Source organism: Amphiura filiformis, chromosome 5 (genome assembly GCF_039555335.1).
Source record: "Amphiura filiformis chromosome 5, Afil_fr2py, whole genome shotgun sequence".
Classification (NCBI taxonomy): domain Eukaryota; kingdom Metazoa; phylum Echinodermata; class Ophiuroidea; order Amphilepidida; family Amphiuridae; genus Amphiura; species Amphiura filiformis.
The window spans coordinates 52,276,202-52,295,068 of record NC_092632.1 but is presented as its reverse complement, the minus strand read 5'-3'; the positions used below and the strand labels follow the sequence as shown (position 1 = coordinate 52,295,068).

The 18,867-nt window shown below is 36.8% G+C and overlaps 1 protein-coding gene across 1 annotated transcript; it reads right to left on the bottom strand.

Moving 5' to 3' along the window:
- Nucleotides 1-670: 670 nt before the first annotated feature.
- LOC140153346 (DNA repair protein RAD51 homolog 1) lies at nucleotides 671-16,277 on the bottom strand. The gene is made up of 10 exons (XM_072176072.1): nucleotides 16,003-16,277; nucleotides 13,389-13,520; nucleotides 11,342-11,479; nucleotides 8,956-9,073; nucleotides 5,693-5,784; nucleotides 4,871-4,965; nucleotides 4,453-4,566; nucleotides 3,254-3,383; nucleotides 1,569-1,690; nucleotides 671-879 (listed from the first exon to the last, which is right to left on the bottom strand). The coding sequence occupies exons 2-10, from the start codon at nucleotides 13,473-13,475 to the stop codon at nucleotides 756-758; spliced, it is 1,020 nt and encodes a 339-aa protein (XP_072032173.1). The 5' UTR covers nucleotides 13,476-13,520; nucleotides 16,003-16,277; the 3' UTR covers nucleotides 671-755.
- Between the last annotated feature and the right edge of the window lie 2,590 nt (nucleotides 16,278-18,867).

The window sequence follows — 18,867 nt, the reverse complement described above, 5'->3', positions numbered from 1 at the left end:
CACTTGTCAATCACTAAAAATGTGATGTGAAATCTTAAAACATTCCACTTCCACTCTTTAAGTGCAATTAGATACAAAATGCACGCGGGAGCCATGACTTTTATGTGGAAATAACCGCAATGTATTCAAATAACATGTTGGTATATATGGCAGCTATTAATTTCTAAAGCAATAGTTATTGTACAACACTTGTCAATCACTAAAAATATGATGTGGAACCATAAAACATTCCACTTCCCCTCTTTAAATGTAATTAGTAACAAAATGCATACGGGAGCCATGATTTTTATGTACAAATAATGGAAAGATAAAAAGCTGCCTCATGTGTAATTGTGATATTTCTCCAAAGATCGCGTCCTAACTTTGAGCTCACGGTGGACCCAGAAGACGACATCCGATTGAATTTAAATTTGGTGTAGATTAATATCTTAGCAAGTGGCACACTTGGACCAAATAAGAAGAAAATCGGTTGACATTGGGGGCGTTTGATGCACCCTAATGAACAGCATGCAATTATGTAAATGGACACGAACAGGATGACCATCTGCACATCGGTTTTTTAATGGCTGTGAAAATTGTTTACAATTCTTATCATTGGAAATTGCAACATTCTTGAATAGATGACAAAATTGCGGCTTTTAAAAAATACCAGCACTATCAGGTTGAATACTGTAATGAGAGTGTTAATTTGGTTCAAGTTTGGTTGCATTTTATGGAATTGTTTAAGCACCAAGTGTGAGAAACTTTTGCCTCACTCAATCTTTTGCATCACCAACACCATCAGCATTGATAGCAAACATTGCTTCTGCCTCTGGTAGACAAGGAGAGTCATATATCTTGCAAATTCTTGTCTCTCCTCTTCCTTTACGAAGGTATAACCTGCAGAAAACAGATACACCAATATTATTCATAATGTCAGACAAAATAATACAGAGCTCTTTACAATGTTTTTTTTGGTAAACATGTTCTAGAGTAATATGCTCAAAATTATGAATGGTAAGACTAATGCTAACTGCCAACAGATGTAAGAGGGCGACAGATACAGTTTCTGAACATCAATCTGGCCCTTGGACAAGTGGTGGAATGTTTGGCGCGGTCTTCGACATGGATCTGGTGAACAGACTACGCAGTGGTTAGTGGCTAAAGGGGATCACCTTATAAACATGCATATTTGATCTTTTTATGCTGAAATACCTTACTTTCTTTGAAAATTTCATAGGAAAGGTTACATGCTAGGCCATCTTAATTTAATAGTTTGTCTCAAAGCATTTCCCAAGTTAAAAACCTAATGCGAAATGTGTTTTTTTACTTAAATTTTTTGCATCAATCTGTGGGAAGAGCTTGTTGATACGCTGAGAAATATGCACACAAAGTTTCACTGTGTTCAAGATGAAGAATTTTATTGAGATATTTGTGTGGTAGATTTTGAAGGCAAAAAAAACAGCGGACAAAAAGATGAAACTTTTTCAATCCAGCTGGAATAACGCACAAAAACCTGGTGATTTTGAGACAAAGCTATTAAATTAAGATAGCCAAATACATCTCTGCCTGTTGTGAATGTATCCTACCTGGTTGTTGAAGCATGTGCCATAATGTTCCCTCCTATTGGTTTCTTTGGGTCTGCTGTAAACATGGCTGCACCATCTACTTGTGCTACCACTTGGTTGGTTATCACAACTGCAACACCATACTGGAAAAGGATGTAACAGGTAAATTATGCATTTTGTGGTAATAAGAATAAGATCAGAGAGGCTGGAGCTCAAATGTTTGACTGTGATATGTTTACGAAAATAGTACACAGTGGCGTAGCTAGGAGTTGTGGTGCCCAGGGCTAAGGATACATAATGGCGCCCCCTCCCCAATTCTTGAAAATTTGCACAAATAGGGCCTATCACTCATTAATTTTGGTTATGAAGTTAAATATTGGTCTTAAATTGATCTTTCAAATGATTTCGTGCGGAAATTTTGACTCTCACCGCTAGGAGGGGGTGCACAATCGATGCTGATTTGGTCACATGTCCCTCTGCCCCCCTCCCACCGTCGCTACGCCACTGATAATACACCATAGAGTATCTCCTTAAGCCCTCTGCGTACATAAACTATAGCTAATAGTTAGCTAATCACTTAGTTTCTCAACAAGCAAACATCAAATTGAGTTAATCATACCCTACCTTCATAATGAGAGTGCAATATATTATATTAGGTCTGAATTTATCTCAAAGCAATAAGAAAATCCTCCATGTGTTTGTGTGCTCATGTCTGAGCATAGCAGTCTCGGTTAATTTTGTTATCATAATTTTTGATACTATAATCAAGTTAAGACAGTAACTGCATTGAAATAATAAAGAAAATCTAAAAGAGAAAAATACAATGGCCTGTTCAAGTAATTGAATTAGAAATTGTAAATAACAGACAAAGAAACTTCGGGCCTTTTCGTACAGACATTGGTGGATTCACAATACGATGCGCCTCCAGCCTTTGTCAAAAGGTCAAAATGTGCCTAATGCGAAAATGTTGACATCAAAAGCCTGCGTAGTATGAATAAAACACAGGAACCTTATGTCATTGTGAGTTAAATGTTAATATAATGATGTTACACATGAATGTCGAATGTGCAGTAAAACTATTGATCACACGAAATCCTTTGTGGAGCTGTTTTCAACATTATTATTATCACACTTGGGCGACGTCGACCCTGAAGCAAGAGCAACCGCTAACAGCGCACCATATTGTGAATCACCAGAATTTGCAATAGACCTCAATGTATTTGAAATGTGCATGTAAAGCGACTCTCAAGAAGTGTGGATATATACACGGAAGATGCGTCCTGCGTATGTAGTACTGAACCATAAACCATGGATCACATATTGCGATGTCCTCTATTGGACCAAGAATGCAAAGCAGAGGACCTTGCAGAGAACAATGATATTGCTAAGAGTTGTGTCCCATTTTGGCTAAAAACATTATCTAGCATGTGTGGACATGATAATATGATGGACTGTGCATTTGAGAAAGGAGTTTGAACAAACAAATGTGAACATTGTTGACAAGAATTGAATCGTCATATCGTGCCTCTCGTTCTTAGTGTGCTGTACACCTATGTGAGAATACATGAATGATGGCATATGCTGGTCACTTTTGGGGAAAAAAACCCTGTTTATCAACCGACCATGCAACCCGTCTATCAAAAGTGGCCTATAGATGGAAAAGCAAACAATCTTTTGTTTTTAATTAAGGTAGAATCATAACCCACCTCATCTGCAAGTCTAAGCAAGGTTCTTAGAAATCTGGCCATATGCATTTGTCTTGCCGCTAACTCCCCACGACCACTGTAGTCTGTTCTGTACAAGGCTGTGGCACTATCTACTATTAACAGAGAATATCTGGAAGATTGAAAACAATGTTTCCGAAGGGTTAGGCACCGTATCCAAAAGTGGTTTTAATCTTGGGATCAACCATCAATGTGTATTCGATCCCAAGTATTTATGAAATATAAGTTAATTGACTGTTGTTAATTGTGCAAACATTTAATCTTTGACAATGTAATGTACAAACCAATAAGCAAAAAAGTGTTTTTGCAAAGCGGAAAAAAGGCAGAGCCTCTGTAGCAATATTTGGGTACCCAATTCCATTTGTCTTGGCTAGAATACATATGATTATACAGCGATATTGAAAACAATCCTGAAAATCAGTATTTTCCTACTTTTGAACAGAGAGGGGAAAGAAAACCACACACCTGAATTCTGGATTAATCATGAAGACATTCATCCCCAAAGTAATAAATAAATGTAGGCATATATGTGACATGATCAAGGGGAATGAGTCGGATGTGGCTAATATTGTTTTTGAGATATTGGCAAAAATAGTGTTCAAATTCTTTTGTTTATATTGATTTTGATGGGGTTTGCATCAAAATGTAGCATTCGTAAACTGCCAGAAAATTATGTAAAAAACTTCTAATTGAAAATTGCCGACATGTGACTCATTCCCCTTGATCATGTCACATAGCGCCTCAGATCTGTAATTAAATCAAAGCACTTGACATTTATTCCACAGTCACTAGGATATCACACCATTTAGCAACCAACAACAACAGCACCAGTATTAGTAACTATCAGCTCCCCATTATACACCTGGGCATGATCTGTTGTCCCTAACGGGTTTCAAACCCACAACCTCACAGTCATAAGATGAACGTCTAACCGCTAGGCCACTGTGCATATATACATGACATGTTCCTGTGCATATATACATGACATGTTCCTGAGAACATTATATGTTCAGATGACAGCAAACTTAGTTTTCAGATAAAGGCCTTTAAAATTGTCAACATTTTGCAACTTATTTTTTGTATTTCTTTGATGTGGCACCCTTATAAAGAACCGTACAATTACACCATATCTTCAAATGTTTATGTCATTTTTTACATAATATTGTACAATAAAAACCTACCTTGATTCGGCCATCATGGCTGAGGCTTGTAGTAAGAGCTGGGACTGGTGATCACTGTTGTATGCTCTGGCATAGGCAACATTGTCCAACACATCACTGCCAGATAAGTTATACCTGTTTGAGTAAAAAATACATTCAAGAAAAATAATACAGAATAATAACATTGATGGGAACCTTACTAGAGGCTAGTAGAGCCAAAGTTCAATTTATAACAGGTGCTTCCACTCCACTTTTGAATGGAAAACATCCCTGGCGCACTTTGAAATCTGGAACTTATTTGAATCATCTGAACTGGTGACACACTAGCAAGGCTTAAACAGATGATTTGAATGGAACACATCTCTGGATGGAACACAAACCCTTTTCTGGCCTTATATGCAAACTGGAAATTTGAGATTGTTGTTATTGTTCAACTAACCTTTCAGCTACTGCCAACAATCTCTCTGGACGAAATGTTCCTTCTGTGTCTACATACAAGCATTTGCCTTCTCCTCCACCATTATCTATTGGAAGCTAAGTATATATAATGGATAAAGAGAACAATGCAAAATTAGTCACAAATTTATCAGGGGTGTAGTACCACCTTAAGACCAAGTCAAGATCTTTTCAGCAACAACGGGTTCTTTCAGGCCTGGAAAACATGGGGAATTCAGGAATCTTATTGATTCCCAGGAAATTTAGTAATCTGGAGGGAAATTATGCTCTCTTTTTTTTTATAAAGAAATACATAAGAAATGGTGGGAAATCCTGATATGTTGGAAGAAAATTTGGCTACATTCCTGGGAAATGAACATTTTTTCCCGCCTGGGTGCTTTGAAAGAGGCAGTGCACATCTATATAAGTTTACCAGCTATCTCTCAACAAAGATCAAGAGCATGTTTAAACTTCCAGGAGTCAATGAGAGTCAAAATTGGGAACTTATACACATTATATAACTATTTCGGAAAAATATAATGTATCTGAAGACAAAATCGTCATAATCCTAAACCGAAAGGTTTAGAAGGTATAGGTATTTTTGTATTTTTTTAAAAATTAAGTATTTGACAAAATATAGTTGTACAGGTATATTGAAAGCTTTAGAGAGTTATCACATCAACATTTTCTTTGGGGGTGCTTATAAGGGGAGGGGCACTAATAGGTCGAATACAGTTCAGTTGTCACATTAACTTTTCCTTAGGGGGCACTTATAAGGGGAGGGGCACTAATAGAATGAATACAGTAATACCTGACTTCTTCTTACCTGGCATGTAACAGCTAGTGTGTGACACAATTGCGTTTTCCCTGTTCTGAATTCCCCAAACATTTCTGTTATTGAACCAGTCTCAATTCCACCTAGATAACAACACAAAATTTCAAAAATTATTCAATTTTCAAAACCACATTTTCCAGAAACAACAGCTATAGAATAATAAGTGTTTCTAAGAATGGTCCCTCTGTGAATTACACTTTGATCAGTATAAAATAGGCAAAAACAGTGATCACCAGGATCAACAGTGAACGAAGTATACAAACATCACACTCAGTTGCAGTTCAATGAAATTGTGTTATGGGACACCTAAAATGAACAAAACAAATTGCATAAGTCACACTGTTCTGGATCTGAATGATTTGATTCTCATTAAGCAGAAATAGACTACATCACACACACAGTTTTGACCAAGACCATGTCAGGGCATGGGTTTTGAGGTGATCAAAATCTGGTTTACAGGTTGAACTGATTAGAGTCCAACTTGGTCATTCCAAACTTCCAATGTTCTGTTTTAAACATTTTGATTGATAGCCTAATGAGTTAGATAATTAATAGCTAACTTTTGACTTCATCTAGCATCTTTTTTGGGCCCAAAACAAAATTGTTGTGTTGACCTTACATGAACATTTTGGATAGGGTCGGGCGGTCTGGGTTTTTACTCCTATTATACATGCACCAACTCAACCATTGTAACCTACAATGAGAGGTCAATATGATTTTGATTTAAACTTTTGATCCAAACACAAGACTTTCATGAACGAGAGGTCAATATGTTTAAACTAAAAAAAAGATAAAAACATTGTTGGCTGTATGCGAGAGGTCAATATGTTTAAACTAAAAAAAAGTTAAAAACATTGTTGGCTGTATTTGCTACCCAAGGGTTGATATTTTTCTAGAACAGCTAGAAAAAATCTTCACCCTTGATTCTAGACACAAATATACTTGATACTGTCAATTGTAATACCCACAATGTATACTGAAATGGAAGACATTAGTGTTGGCCGATACCGATCTGTGAATCGGAGATCGGTGCCGATATGGACTGCATCGGCCTTGAATCTGAATCGGCAGATGAGCTATCAGCTGCCGATCTAGCTTACCGATCTCTGAACTTGACAGTAATAAAAGTACACAACAATTCTTTAAGCTTACCATTACTTTCTTATGTAACATTACTACTATTTAATGCCAATATATTTCCAAAAAACGTTGTTACCACCGCAAGAATCATGTCGTTTCATACGGTATTTTATGTATGTATCCACCCTTTGATAGACCGAATTAAAATGTAAACAAACAATCAAGGTCAAATTTATTCAACAGTGAAAGCATGCAGCGATGATGTAATGACGTGTGCAGGGGACTCCCCAAAAAGCAGTTCATAAGTGGTTCGCCTCTACATTCCATTGTCCATTGTATAATAAAACCAGAAAATATTATCCACTCAGTGACAACACTCCGGACTGTACAGTGCGTCCCTGGGAAAAATTTGTAAACACTTTAACAGTCGACACGTGAATTCCCTGCGCCCTTCAATGTCGGGTTTCCCAAGGTGAATTTGAGGGCATGTTATTTTTAGAATCGCCCACATTCTCGCTATTCCTCCTCACACGGACGATTTCATCTCTTAATCTCCGAACACGTGAATTCTTTCTGTAAACAACTCTGCACAACCAATCAGGATGGGAATTCCGCGGTATTCCCCAATACGTCATATGCATAAATTATTATAATATCGATGGAGCTGATTTAGCTGCAGGGTCATCGAATCAATTCGCGCAGTGATTCGCCTAACTTGGTAAACACGCAAATCAAAGTTGATTCGCGGAGAAGAAAGAAGAATAAAACAATCAAGAGAAATGGATTAATGATTAAACTTCCGACAATCGGAGGCACTGAGTGAGTAACGCTGGGACTGTATATTTGATTTGATCAGCATCAGTAAAAAAATGTTGTTAGAAATTCAATTAACAATTTAATTAATCGTGAATGAGTGTACTATCTTAATATTCTGAATTCAAACAAAGTAAAATAAATATTGAAGTTTGAACACATTAAAAAATTAAAATGTAAATAAAGATAACACGCTTCTGTATAGAATGTTTTGTTTACAATAACCACAACATTCCTTGGCTGAATAACATTTTATCATGACCCAATTCCCAGGTCAACTACGGTCCAAGTTGTGTCCCCTTTTGTTTATGATTCGCCGCTGTCTTCTGTGTAGAGTGTTTGTTTACAATCGTGACCCAATTCTCAGGTTAATTACGGTCCAAGTTGTGCACCCATTTGTTTATGATTTGCCGCTGTCTGCACTCATGTCGCGTGTTTGGGCGGTCGGTGCCAAAGTTGAGCTCATGATTGCGACCGGACCACGTGCTCATCCTGCTTCGACCGCATCCAACAAGTTCATGCACATGCGCAACAGCTAGCTTGACGGAAAAAAAAAGCATGATGCACGCTACTTCGGCATTTAAAAGAAATATAAATTCACACAGAAAATCAACAGACATGGAAAGTTTTTGGAATTAATTTTTATTGGAAAACGCAAATGTCAAGCTTTCAACTGGATTATTTTGAGATGGGTTTCTGGAAATAGACAGAATGTTACGTTTTATCTACCAGCTTCAGATGGAACCGTTTTAAAGCATGATGATGAGGCAAGAATGTAAGCTTATTTTTTTAAATACGTGGTGATCTAAACTTGTCGGCAAAACAACACGGGAAATCACGTTTTTTGTCAAATGACCTCACGGATTTTGCCTTAAAAAATCACGGGTTTTACCGGGGCCTAGACTTGGGGTGTAAAATGGTATTTTATTTGGGTTGATATTGACATGAAAAACCTCTAAAAACGGTCATCATATTACATAGTTACAGGTTTGGGGAATTAAGCTTTGACCGTTAACATTACTGGGACCCGACTTGAATGAACTTGTACTGGTTGTAGAATAACATTTAAGGAATCTGAATCGGGATCGGATCGGCCCGATCTGCTAATTTTCAGATCGGAGATCGGCAGATCCGATCTTGGGTTGGATCGGCCAACACCTGAAGACATTGAAGTACATAAGCTATATATTTCAGGTTGGGATTCAGCAATAAAACTAATTAAATACTTGATCAAATTCGCTACATTTTCTAACTTATTATATACAATGTATGTATAATATAATTATATAATAAAAAAAGTTGACCCAAGATCGGTCGGGGAAGGCAACACACACACACACACACACCCTAAAGAGCCTTACCTTGTAGAAGTTTGTCGAGTTCTTTTGAGCCTGTTGTGATCTGTATTATCTCTGCCCTTTGTTGATGAAATTGAGTTGCTGTTGTAAATCCCATTGGAACTAGTTTCATTGCTTCATTCTGCAGAACAATCAAATGATACATGTAAACACAACACACATGTTAAAGGGTAACTTGGGTTATTCAAGCAAGTCACTAGATTAATCAGGCCAAGATTCTAAGAGCAGAAGTGAAAGCTGGAAAGCCCAATGTACTACATTGATCTCACATGGCCGGTGAAGGGCTACAGGACATCTGAAACAAACCATACGGTATTTAAAACAACTTTGGATTCAAACTAGGTCTGTATCTCTCCTCCTACCCAATGCTTAAAGCCATAATAAAATCTTACAATATTAAATTGGGTAATTTTTTTCAAAATTGATTTTTTTTGGTATACATTTGTAATGTTTGCACTGTCCCAATGTACGGTACACCTAAATGGAATCAACAAAATTTGTTGTGTTTGTCAGGTCCACATCGCAATTTTGACATAATGTCATAATTCGCACATTAAAGGTGGGTGGTCAGATATTTTTGTATTGTGTTTTGTACCTCAAATTGAGGCTTGTACCAAAATAATCTGATTCCCAAGTTTTCAGGTAAATTGCACTAGCCGTTTTGATATAAGAAAAGTAAAAACATGTTTCACAACGGCCCATAGAATGGTATGTGGACCACAACTGGGGATGAGGCTATCATGCTATAAAAATATATTTAAGGCCAAATTCCACCCACTAATCATTATTTTAAACTGTGACGTCTTACTTTTACAGTGTTTTTGAATCCCCTGGGGACCTGCGCATTTGCCCACAATGGGTCATTATTTTTTAGCCCAATTGCAAAATTTTTTTATTAAAATAAAATTCTGTGTTAAGGTTGGTCTTAAGGAAGGGGTATGAACGTTTGGACAGTATTTATTGTGGGACATTAGAGCACATCAGACATATCGATTGCATTCTGAATACGAAGAATGGCCTTCTGATATCAAATAATTTTGATTTTTGAAATTAGCAATGTAATACACATTTTATGGCAAATCATTAAAATTGATATTTTGATATTTAACAGTACGGTACTCGAAGTAAACTTTATAAATCTCATGATTTCTACCTTAAGTGTATGTAGGTGGGATGAAAAGCCGACGATCAATTGAAAATTTTGACCTTTCAGATTGAAGATATGGATTTTTTTCCCAAAACACCAAAAAAAATTAGGTCTTTTTGGGAAAAAAATCCATATCTTCAATATGAAAGGTCAAAATTTTCAATTGATCGTCAGCTTTTCCTCCCAGCTACATGTATACACTTTAAGACTATATCATTAAATTAATAAAATTTACTTCAAGGACTGTTATATCTCCAAAATGTGAAAAATATCAAATTTTAATAATTTGTCATAAAATGTGTATTATATCGTGAATTTCATAAAATGAAAATTATTTGATATCAGAAAGACATTCTTTGTATTCAGAATGCAATTCGATAGGTCTGATTTGCTCTCATGTCCCACAAAAAATGCTGTCGAAACGTTCATACCCCACCCCTTAACCCTGGGATTATGGAAACTTTCGGGCCTCGTAACTGCCAAATTGTTGGTCTAAAGTCTATAAAAGTATAAATATTTAGAACGGCAAAGATTAGATAAATTCATCTGTGAGTTCAAATTTTGATCAACTTCACCAAAAATATTTGAAATTTGGGCAAAAATTGGGCTTTTTTTTGGAAATTTATGCATTTTTGACCACTTGGAAAAATGGCTCCTGGATACTTTTTATCTAGTTTTTAAAAATTAATTTAAAAAATCCTGTTTTGGGGGGATTTGGGGCAAAAAATTAGCATTTTGTCCCAAATTTGATCTCACAGATGAATTGATCAAGTCTTTGCCATTCTTATACGATATATTTAGACCAATAATTTAGCAGTTATGAGGCCCGAAAGTTTCCATAATTCCACGGTTATGACCAACCTTAAGTCATTTTACTACATGTTCTCTCATAGAGGGTAATCATGTCAAATCTACAGTTAGACATATTGGACATAAAAATGTTGATAGAATTTATGTGTCCCACAGAAATTACCATGTGTTTTATAATAAGCTGACTCAGAAAATAGTATGTGGGTTGGTATGTTCCCACTTTGCCATAGATCTCCCATTTTGTAATTTATCCATTAAATGGTTCTAAACCCCCATTTTGTCCTTTATTTGGTCCAACCTCGTTTTGTCTTTTCCTTTTTAGTCCCTCTCCGCTTTGATATACAACTACATGTACATGCAAGCGGGAGCAATGGGATGCCATCTGGAATCTAGATGCCCTAATTTAAGCATATTTAGCCATTGAAAACTTACAAGTATTTTATCACATTTGGCTTCACTGATTCCCTTTATGTGGCATAGTTCTTTCTTGGTTGCATAGGCTACTGCTTCCACAGTGTGCATACCAGCTTCTTCCAATTTCTTCACGTCATTGGCACTAATTCCTTGATTCTATGGCAAATAGTTAATATAAGAAATTTAATAAATAAAAAAAATAAAACCATATTGCATGCACACAACCAGTTAAACCACTACATCTTAGGCATAGACCATGGGGGATGGAGGAGGGGGATGGAGGAGGGGGGGAAATTCCCCAATATTTTGCTAGGGGAATGGTCCATACAATCCCAACCCCCCCCCCCATGTTGACACAGGCTGCATGTGGGTTTCGCAAATTAACCTAAGTTATATTTGGCCCTTTTACTAGTTTTAGCCCCAAAAGTGCCGATTTTTACGTGCTTTGCACAAATTTATTCCACTTTTGCACAATATTTCATCAGTTTAGATTCAATATTGTGGCAAAGTTTTTCGTGCACTTTGCGTGCATTTGTATCTTATTTGGTCGCCAAAAGGGTGCTGGATTCACTAAACTAAGAAATTTTTTCCAACCCCATCCCCCCAATGTCAAAAAGAAATCTACGCCACGCCACTGCACTGCATACAGCATTGAAATCTTTGGAAATGTGAATCGTCATGATCAGTCAATGTTGATGATCGCCTTATATTGATATCATTTCATTAAATAGTGCATATTATACTGCGCCAAAACATATAAAAAAAAAGTATCCTTACACTTGGAAAAATAATCACAATTTCAAAACTGGCACATATTGGAAAAACTTAGGTTTTATTTATTAGATGCACTATCTAATCCGGCACATTATGACACCACATTGAATCCAATGTGACCTCAAGAAGCAAAGTTTATACAGCATTTGATTAGACGAAGGTCCAGTTTTATAGTAGTCCTGCCAGCAAGACTTCAGTCTTTATCATAAACATAATGCCATCTACTGACCTGAAGTCTTGCAGCGGTACATAGGGATGCCCAGATGCACTGTACGTTTAAGAAATCCAAACTTCAAGCATCAAGAAATATACCTTGTATATGTCAGTTTTACCTCAGAGATGCTGTAGACCCTCTCTACACAGTGTAGAAACATCAGAAGTAGAATGCTGCTCAATATGATAAATCCAAATCATGAAAATCAAGACATTTTGCAGAGGAATATTTTGACCACTTTTGCACTTTAAGTAAATTACTCCCATGAAGATTGCAGGTTTTGCCAACCCTGGGAATTTTGAACCCACCCAAAAGATGAGATCAATGTAGATCAATTACCTCAACTTTGTGAGTATAGACTAGTACAGTGGGATTAAAATCATCCAAGCACGCCCAAACCCTGGTACAATGGGATTAAAATCATCAGTGCATGCCCAAACTGTCCTTGAGAAAGTTCCTCAGCTACATCCTTAGAGCCCAAAATGAGCCCACATATTGTGATGTTTCTTATTTGTGGAATAGATATTTATAGAGAGAACTGTAACTCTAGGTACGGCGAGTTACAGTTACTGGAACTAGTTTTATAGGTGACAAACTGGCCTTAGATTCAAAACTCCATGGACTAGACATCTGGTTTGAGAGTGGTGAATGGCTAATTTATGCATGCCTTTAATTTAAAACAAAAGGAACAAAAGAAAACTGAAACAAAAGAACTGACAAATAAAATGAAAGTTATGAAAAGTACAGAGAAGTAAAACTGAAATAAAAACTGCTTTAATTGAGCTTCATTGAAGAAACTGTGTTGTCTCCTTGTCGCGCTTGTTGGAATCTTTTTGCACCTTGATAGGCCAGTTTGTCACTTTTAAAACTTGACTTTCGTCCATTTAATTGTTTGTAACTTTACTTCTTGAGGTCACATTGGATTCAATGTGCAGATTTAGATCGTGCATCTATTACAAAAACAAATTTATTCCAATATGGTTCATTTTTGAAATTGTGGTTATTTTTCCAAGTGTAAGGATACTTTCTTGGCAGAGTATATAGAGTACATTGTATGTGAGTGACCTACGGTCCTACCTCAAGTTTGGAGACTGGAAGTGGCCCAAACTCCTCAGCCTGCATATCCTGGTCTTGCTCAGCTGCAGCTCTTTGTTGCATAGCCATGCTACTGGTGTTTTTGATCAATTGGTGCTAGCAATGTCAATGACTCTAGAAGATAAAACAAATTCATGCGTAAGCCTGGTTTCATGATAATGTCAGTATTATACAGGGTACAATTTGGTTGCATAATTTGGGAACGAAAAACAATTCCAACATGGCATGGTCATGTCTTTTGGCACTGCCACTGCACTGGTTGTACACTTTTTCTTATTTTATAATTCACGAATTACTATAGAAAAATTATCAAATTCGTGTACAAGTGTACATCGTGGAACATACTCTTTGCGTGGCTGTGTGTACTAAGGCAGCAGTTGTACGCAGATAGCCTCGGCCCTCGCTAATATGGACGCGTAGAGTAGCGTTGCCGTTGACGTTGTACGCGCGTGTGGTTGGCATGATTAGTCGCGGAGTAACAACCTTTATAGTTGACTGTTCCACAATGTACACAAATTTAATATTTTTTCTATGATACTATTACTATAAGGCCAAGTAAAAATAAAACATGTTTCACGTCCGGTTTTTGAAAAAAAGGAGGAAGAGGGGCTTTTTTTTTTATCGCAAAATCGTGTAAATACCCATAATTAGAGCTATTTTAGCGTATACAATAGTGCCTGGAAAGAGGATGGGTCTTCTTTTTATTTTTTGTTTTGATAGATAGGTTTCCTCTAACTATCACAAAACCTTATAAAAGTGTTTCTTGTATATTAGCAAGGCTATAGAAAGCATCCCAACTTCCTAGACATATTTTTTGAAAAGTTATAACTGAATTTCAAAAAATAAAATAAAATTGAAGAAACCTCAAAAAGGAAGCGGAGGGGACGTGAAACATGTTTTATTTTTTACTTGGCCTAATCAAATTAAATATTTCTTGGCCAAACTGGAACACTCTGAAGGCTAGCTAGTGGCTCCGCGATAATCACACATGAAAATAGCGCGGTACAGAAGAAAGTATACACGCGCCTTGCACTGCGACCACTACATGGACGCAACACGCATGTTCCACTTTGGCCAAGAAATACTTAATTTGATTATAGTTGAGTCCAGTCTTATTTATGATCAGTACAGATTATCACTGATCTATTTATAGTATAATCCAGATATAAAATATAAATTGTTTGAGCAATAAAAATTATAGTTCCAGTAACTGTAACTCGTCATACCAGGTCCATATAGATGTCATTATGTTTATGATAAAGAATGAAGTCTTGCTGGCAGGACTATAAAAATTACCGTCATACTTAGTCTAGATTTTTGGTTTTCCCTATAGCCGTGTACTCAATGCGCAGTCCCTAGCCGCCTAGTGAGTAGATTTTCTTGCAATATTTGGCCTATTTACCTTCAAATTTGATCCTTACATGTACTTTGATTCCAGAACAATATCCAGCGTAGTAAAAAAAAATTTTTTGGCGTTTCAGATCGTCACGATGAAGCATTTTTCAGGACAAAAATGGTTGCTCAGTTCTTCGTCTCATTTGTTTTTGTCGTAGGCAGGTGGTAGGTTAGTCTCGGCACACACTGTATGTGTCTATAAGAACGATTTAACGTTAGGACCGACATAAATTGGCTGTGCAGAGACTATCGCTTGATGGTGATCAATGACGTATTTTCATGTAACTTAATCAACCAGTCCTTCAACTGCTTACGCACGGTCATCGGATTGTGCTTGTTCCGCCATGTTTATTGTTTTGAGATCGGGGCCTTGAGATTTAGGCTATTTTATTGGAACCAAAACAACAGCGGAATCGTGTGTTAAATTGACATTGAAAAGAACAGGAGGGATCAGCGAAATTAACCTTTGAAAGCACGCAGCGCAGTGAAATTTGTCATTTTTCATTCGTGATCATTTTTGTCGGACACGGGAGAGAGGCGGCTTCTTAAATCATCTTTTTTCGCCGAAATTCCAAATGATATTGCGTTTCAAGAATTTGGTAAGAATCCTAGTTAAGTTTCTGATTCTTATGAGTACAGTTTTACATGCATCGTCCAAATTTCAAAGAAATTTGTTATGCTACACGCCGGTGCAAAGTCTTAAGCGTGTAAATCACATTCACACACAAAATGGGAAAAACGAGTCTCAGTGGACGAACGGCGTCCATGAGACTCAGCGAGTCTATAGCCAAAATATTAAATTCTCGATCATGAGAGCCAACTTGGGTACGCACAGTTATTTGCGCCAAGCGCACTACATGCAAATACCGGGCGCTTACGGGCGCAAACACAGCTTTTGAGAATTGACCAATCACACGATCGTTGCTAGGCAAGGTCAAGATTCGGTCATGCAGGTCGCGCGATCGTGTTATTCTATGAAAAGTACGCTGACACAGAAGGTACATCCTCTCATGATCGAGAAATTGTTATTTTGGCTATAGTCATATATACTCATGACCGTACCATTAAATTAATTAATTAATTTATAAACATAATGACCCAACCACAAGAAAGTATACATTTTCTGAAAGGAAATTGCATGATGAATCTGAATATAGCATTCAAAAAATTGTTGGAGATAAAATCATAAATATGTACTTACCAAATATACCTACCACACAGCTCAGCAGTACTGCAGCTAGCAGGTTGGTGCAAAATTCGGAAGAAAAGAATACTTATTACTTGACGATTTTCTCAAATTGTATTCGATTGTTGAGGGTGGAAGGACAAAGTACTAAATTATAATGACCTGCCAATATAATAAAATTTAGATTGTACGAAACAAAACCAAGATTCACGCAGAAATGATCATTAATTTGTATTTTAATTCATGAATTGTAATTTTCCAGTTTCATCTTCCGCGCCACTAGAATGTTATGAAAGTGTCAGGAAGAATTGGATATTATAGTTGGAGGGGAGGGCTATAATCATAAACATCAGATTATTCATTCGATCCAGTATACAGTAGATAATTGTCCATAAATTTACCAAATAACATTATATTCTTCAGTTTTATATAATAAAATGTCACATTTATTGTTTTATATATCTTTTTGAAGTACAAACATGTTCACCTAACCTTTCGATGACGAGAGACATCCCTATTTTATGAAATGGTTGAAACCACAGGGTATAATTAAAAAAATAAAAACTCCCTTTAAAAGGGACATTTCGATCAAAGTCAGGAATGCAGCTGAATGTGATGTATAGCTATGTAGGCCTATTTAGGTCTGTTCAGAATCAGATAGCCTATTTGATTTTTTTTTTACAGTGTGGTTACAAATCAAAGACACTGGAATCTCCCCTGATTTTTCAGATCAGCATGGCCGTATTAACCATTGGGCCAGATGGCCCGGGCCCAGGGCCCCAAAAAAGCTCCAAAGAGTGCCCTGTGCATCTTCCTTTTTAAACACCATGTTTTGGGCCAAAACTCAGTGAGGGTAAAATTGCATAATTTTGGGCGCTTCGAGCGCACTGGCCCATTATATAGCAAATTTACCCTAATTTGGGGCTAAAATAGTCTGAGCCTGGTGAAATTAAATTTTTCTCCCTCTAAATTGTAATTCTGCCGCCGACAACGTCGATCTTCTCCTGATCAACTTCGACCAATCGGCCGGGCCAATCGGCCATGCACCAACGTTTACTCCATAGGCCTAATTGTTAGGATTATAGATTCGATCCTTTCACAAGAGAGAATTGGTGATAATTAGATTTTAGGAATCAACAATATGATACCTGATGAATAATATAAATAGAGGACGGGGGGGGGGGGGGGGGAAGGTGCCGATAAACGGTGGCCAAACACTTGAGAAAATGGGCTTTATAATAGATTTAGGGTTATCAGAATGATTTTCTCCCAGGTCTCTCTTTCGAGATCTTGGCCATATGGTTATTATTAATTATCACAAAGACAATATCTTTTCTCCATTCTGGTCTCCTATACAGGTCTAGGTATTCATTCATTGTACAGGATGTTTCCCCCCAATTCGTTCAAAATCCGGATCGGGCCCGTAGAACAGGGTTTTCTTTTTGCGTCGTCTAACCAGGATTTTTTTTGGGGGCTAATTTTGAAAAAGTGGACCTTTTCAAAATTTGGACCTTTTTGGACTAGGGGGGGGCGGAATTTGAAAAAGTGGAATTTCCCCAAATTTGGACCTTTTGACCAAAAGGCTTAAAAACCATATTTTTTCGCTCGCTACGTTCGCAAATTGGACTATTTTGGACATTTTGGGATGGGGTTATGGGCCTGTTCATGTCACATTGATGTTTTCTTCAACCGCATATCCGAATTTGTATAGCGCTCTTTTTAAAAAATGTGTGTTCAGGCTGAGTAGTATACCTAGTATACTAGTCTCAGGTTCAGGTGTATCGAGGTGGAAACTGTGCGCATGATGGTTTATAAGAGAATCGTTTTTGTATAGAAACCTTTCCATATGTCATAGAGTAGACTATGCCATAGTCGATTTTTGATAAATAAAAATGTTATTAATCATGATGAACGCATTCAGTTGAACTCGAAATTATACTGATATTTAGTAGGCCTACATCAAAATACTAGTATAAAATGGTTATGAAAAAGTTTAGGCTATATAATTATATTTGTGACAGTAAAAGTAAAGTATAGGCCCTACGTAGGCTTATATTATTGAATGCAACATATCATAATGGCATAATTATAATGACACTTCAATACTGAACAATTCTAATTTTAGAATCTGCCCGTTTATTATCCGAAAAACCGACTATGGACTTTCACTTTTAAGCAGAACTTTACCCCTGGACTCACACACTGTCAATCATACTTGTTTATCAATAAAATCTAACCACAAGACTAAGCATGGTGGTACAATACGCGCTAGATGCATACGTTCATCCACCAGCACAAAAGCGCCGCATTCCCTAGATAGTTGTGTACCATGTATAGTTATAATGGTACCAGTACGCGTCGGGAGGATTTAAACAATAACGAGATCTGGGCGACCAATCACAAGCCAGATTCATTTTTAAAGATGCATTACATCATCACCAATTTTAGTTAGGCCAGAAATTGGCCTAACTCTCAAGGCAAAGTCAGTAGTCCACTTGGGAAGCTAACAAACAGAGGGCGTACGGTGACTGAAAAGATCAGTTGTGAAAATCTATCAATTGTGCACTCATTAATTAAATCAGAGTTTTAAGCTTAAATGTAATAGCCAGAGTAGTGCACAATTGGCAAGTGGACTACGGAGAAGTCTAGTCATAGAGAAGCTTAGAGACTTCACCAACACTTATATCAGCAGTAGGCCTAAAATATTATTTATAAGAAATACATGAACAAAAGAACTCTTTTAAATAAGACTAAATATAAAACTCTAAATAACAAACTAAATAAGCTCTTGAGAACTGCTAAAAATCCTATATTTCAGATCAACTAGAAAAGGAGAAAAAAAATATTAAAAACACTTGGAAAATATTGAATAATGTTCTA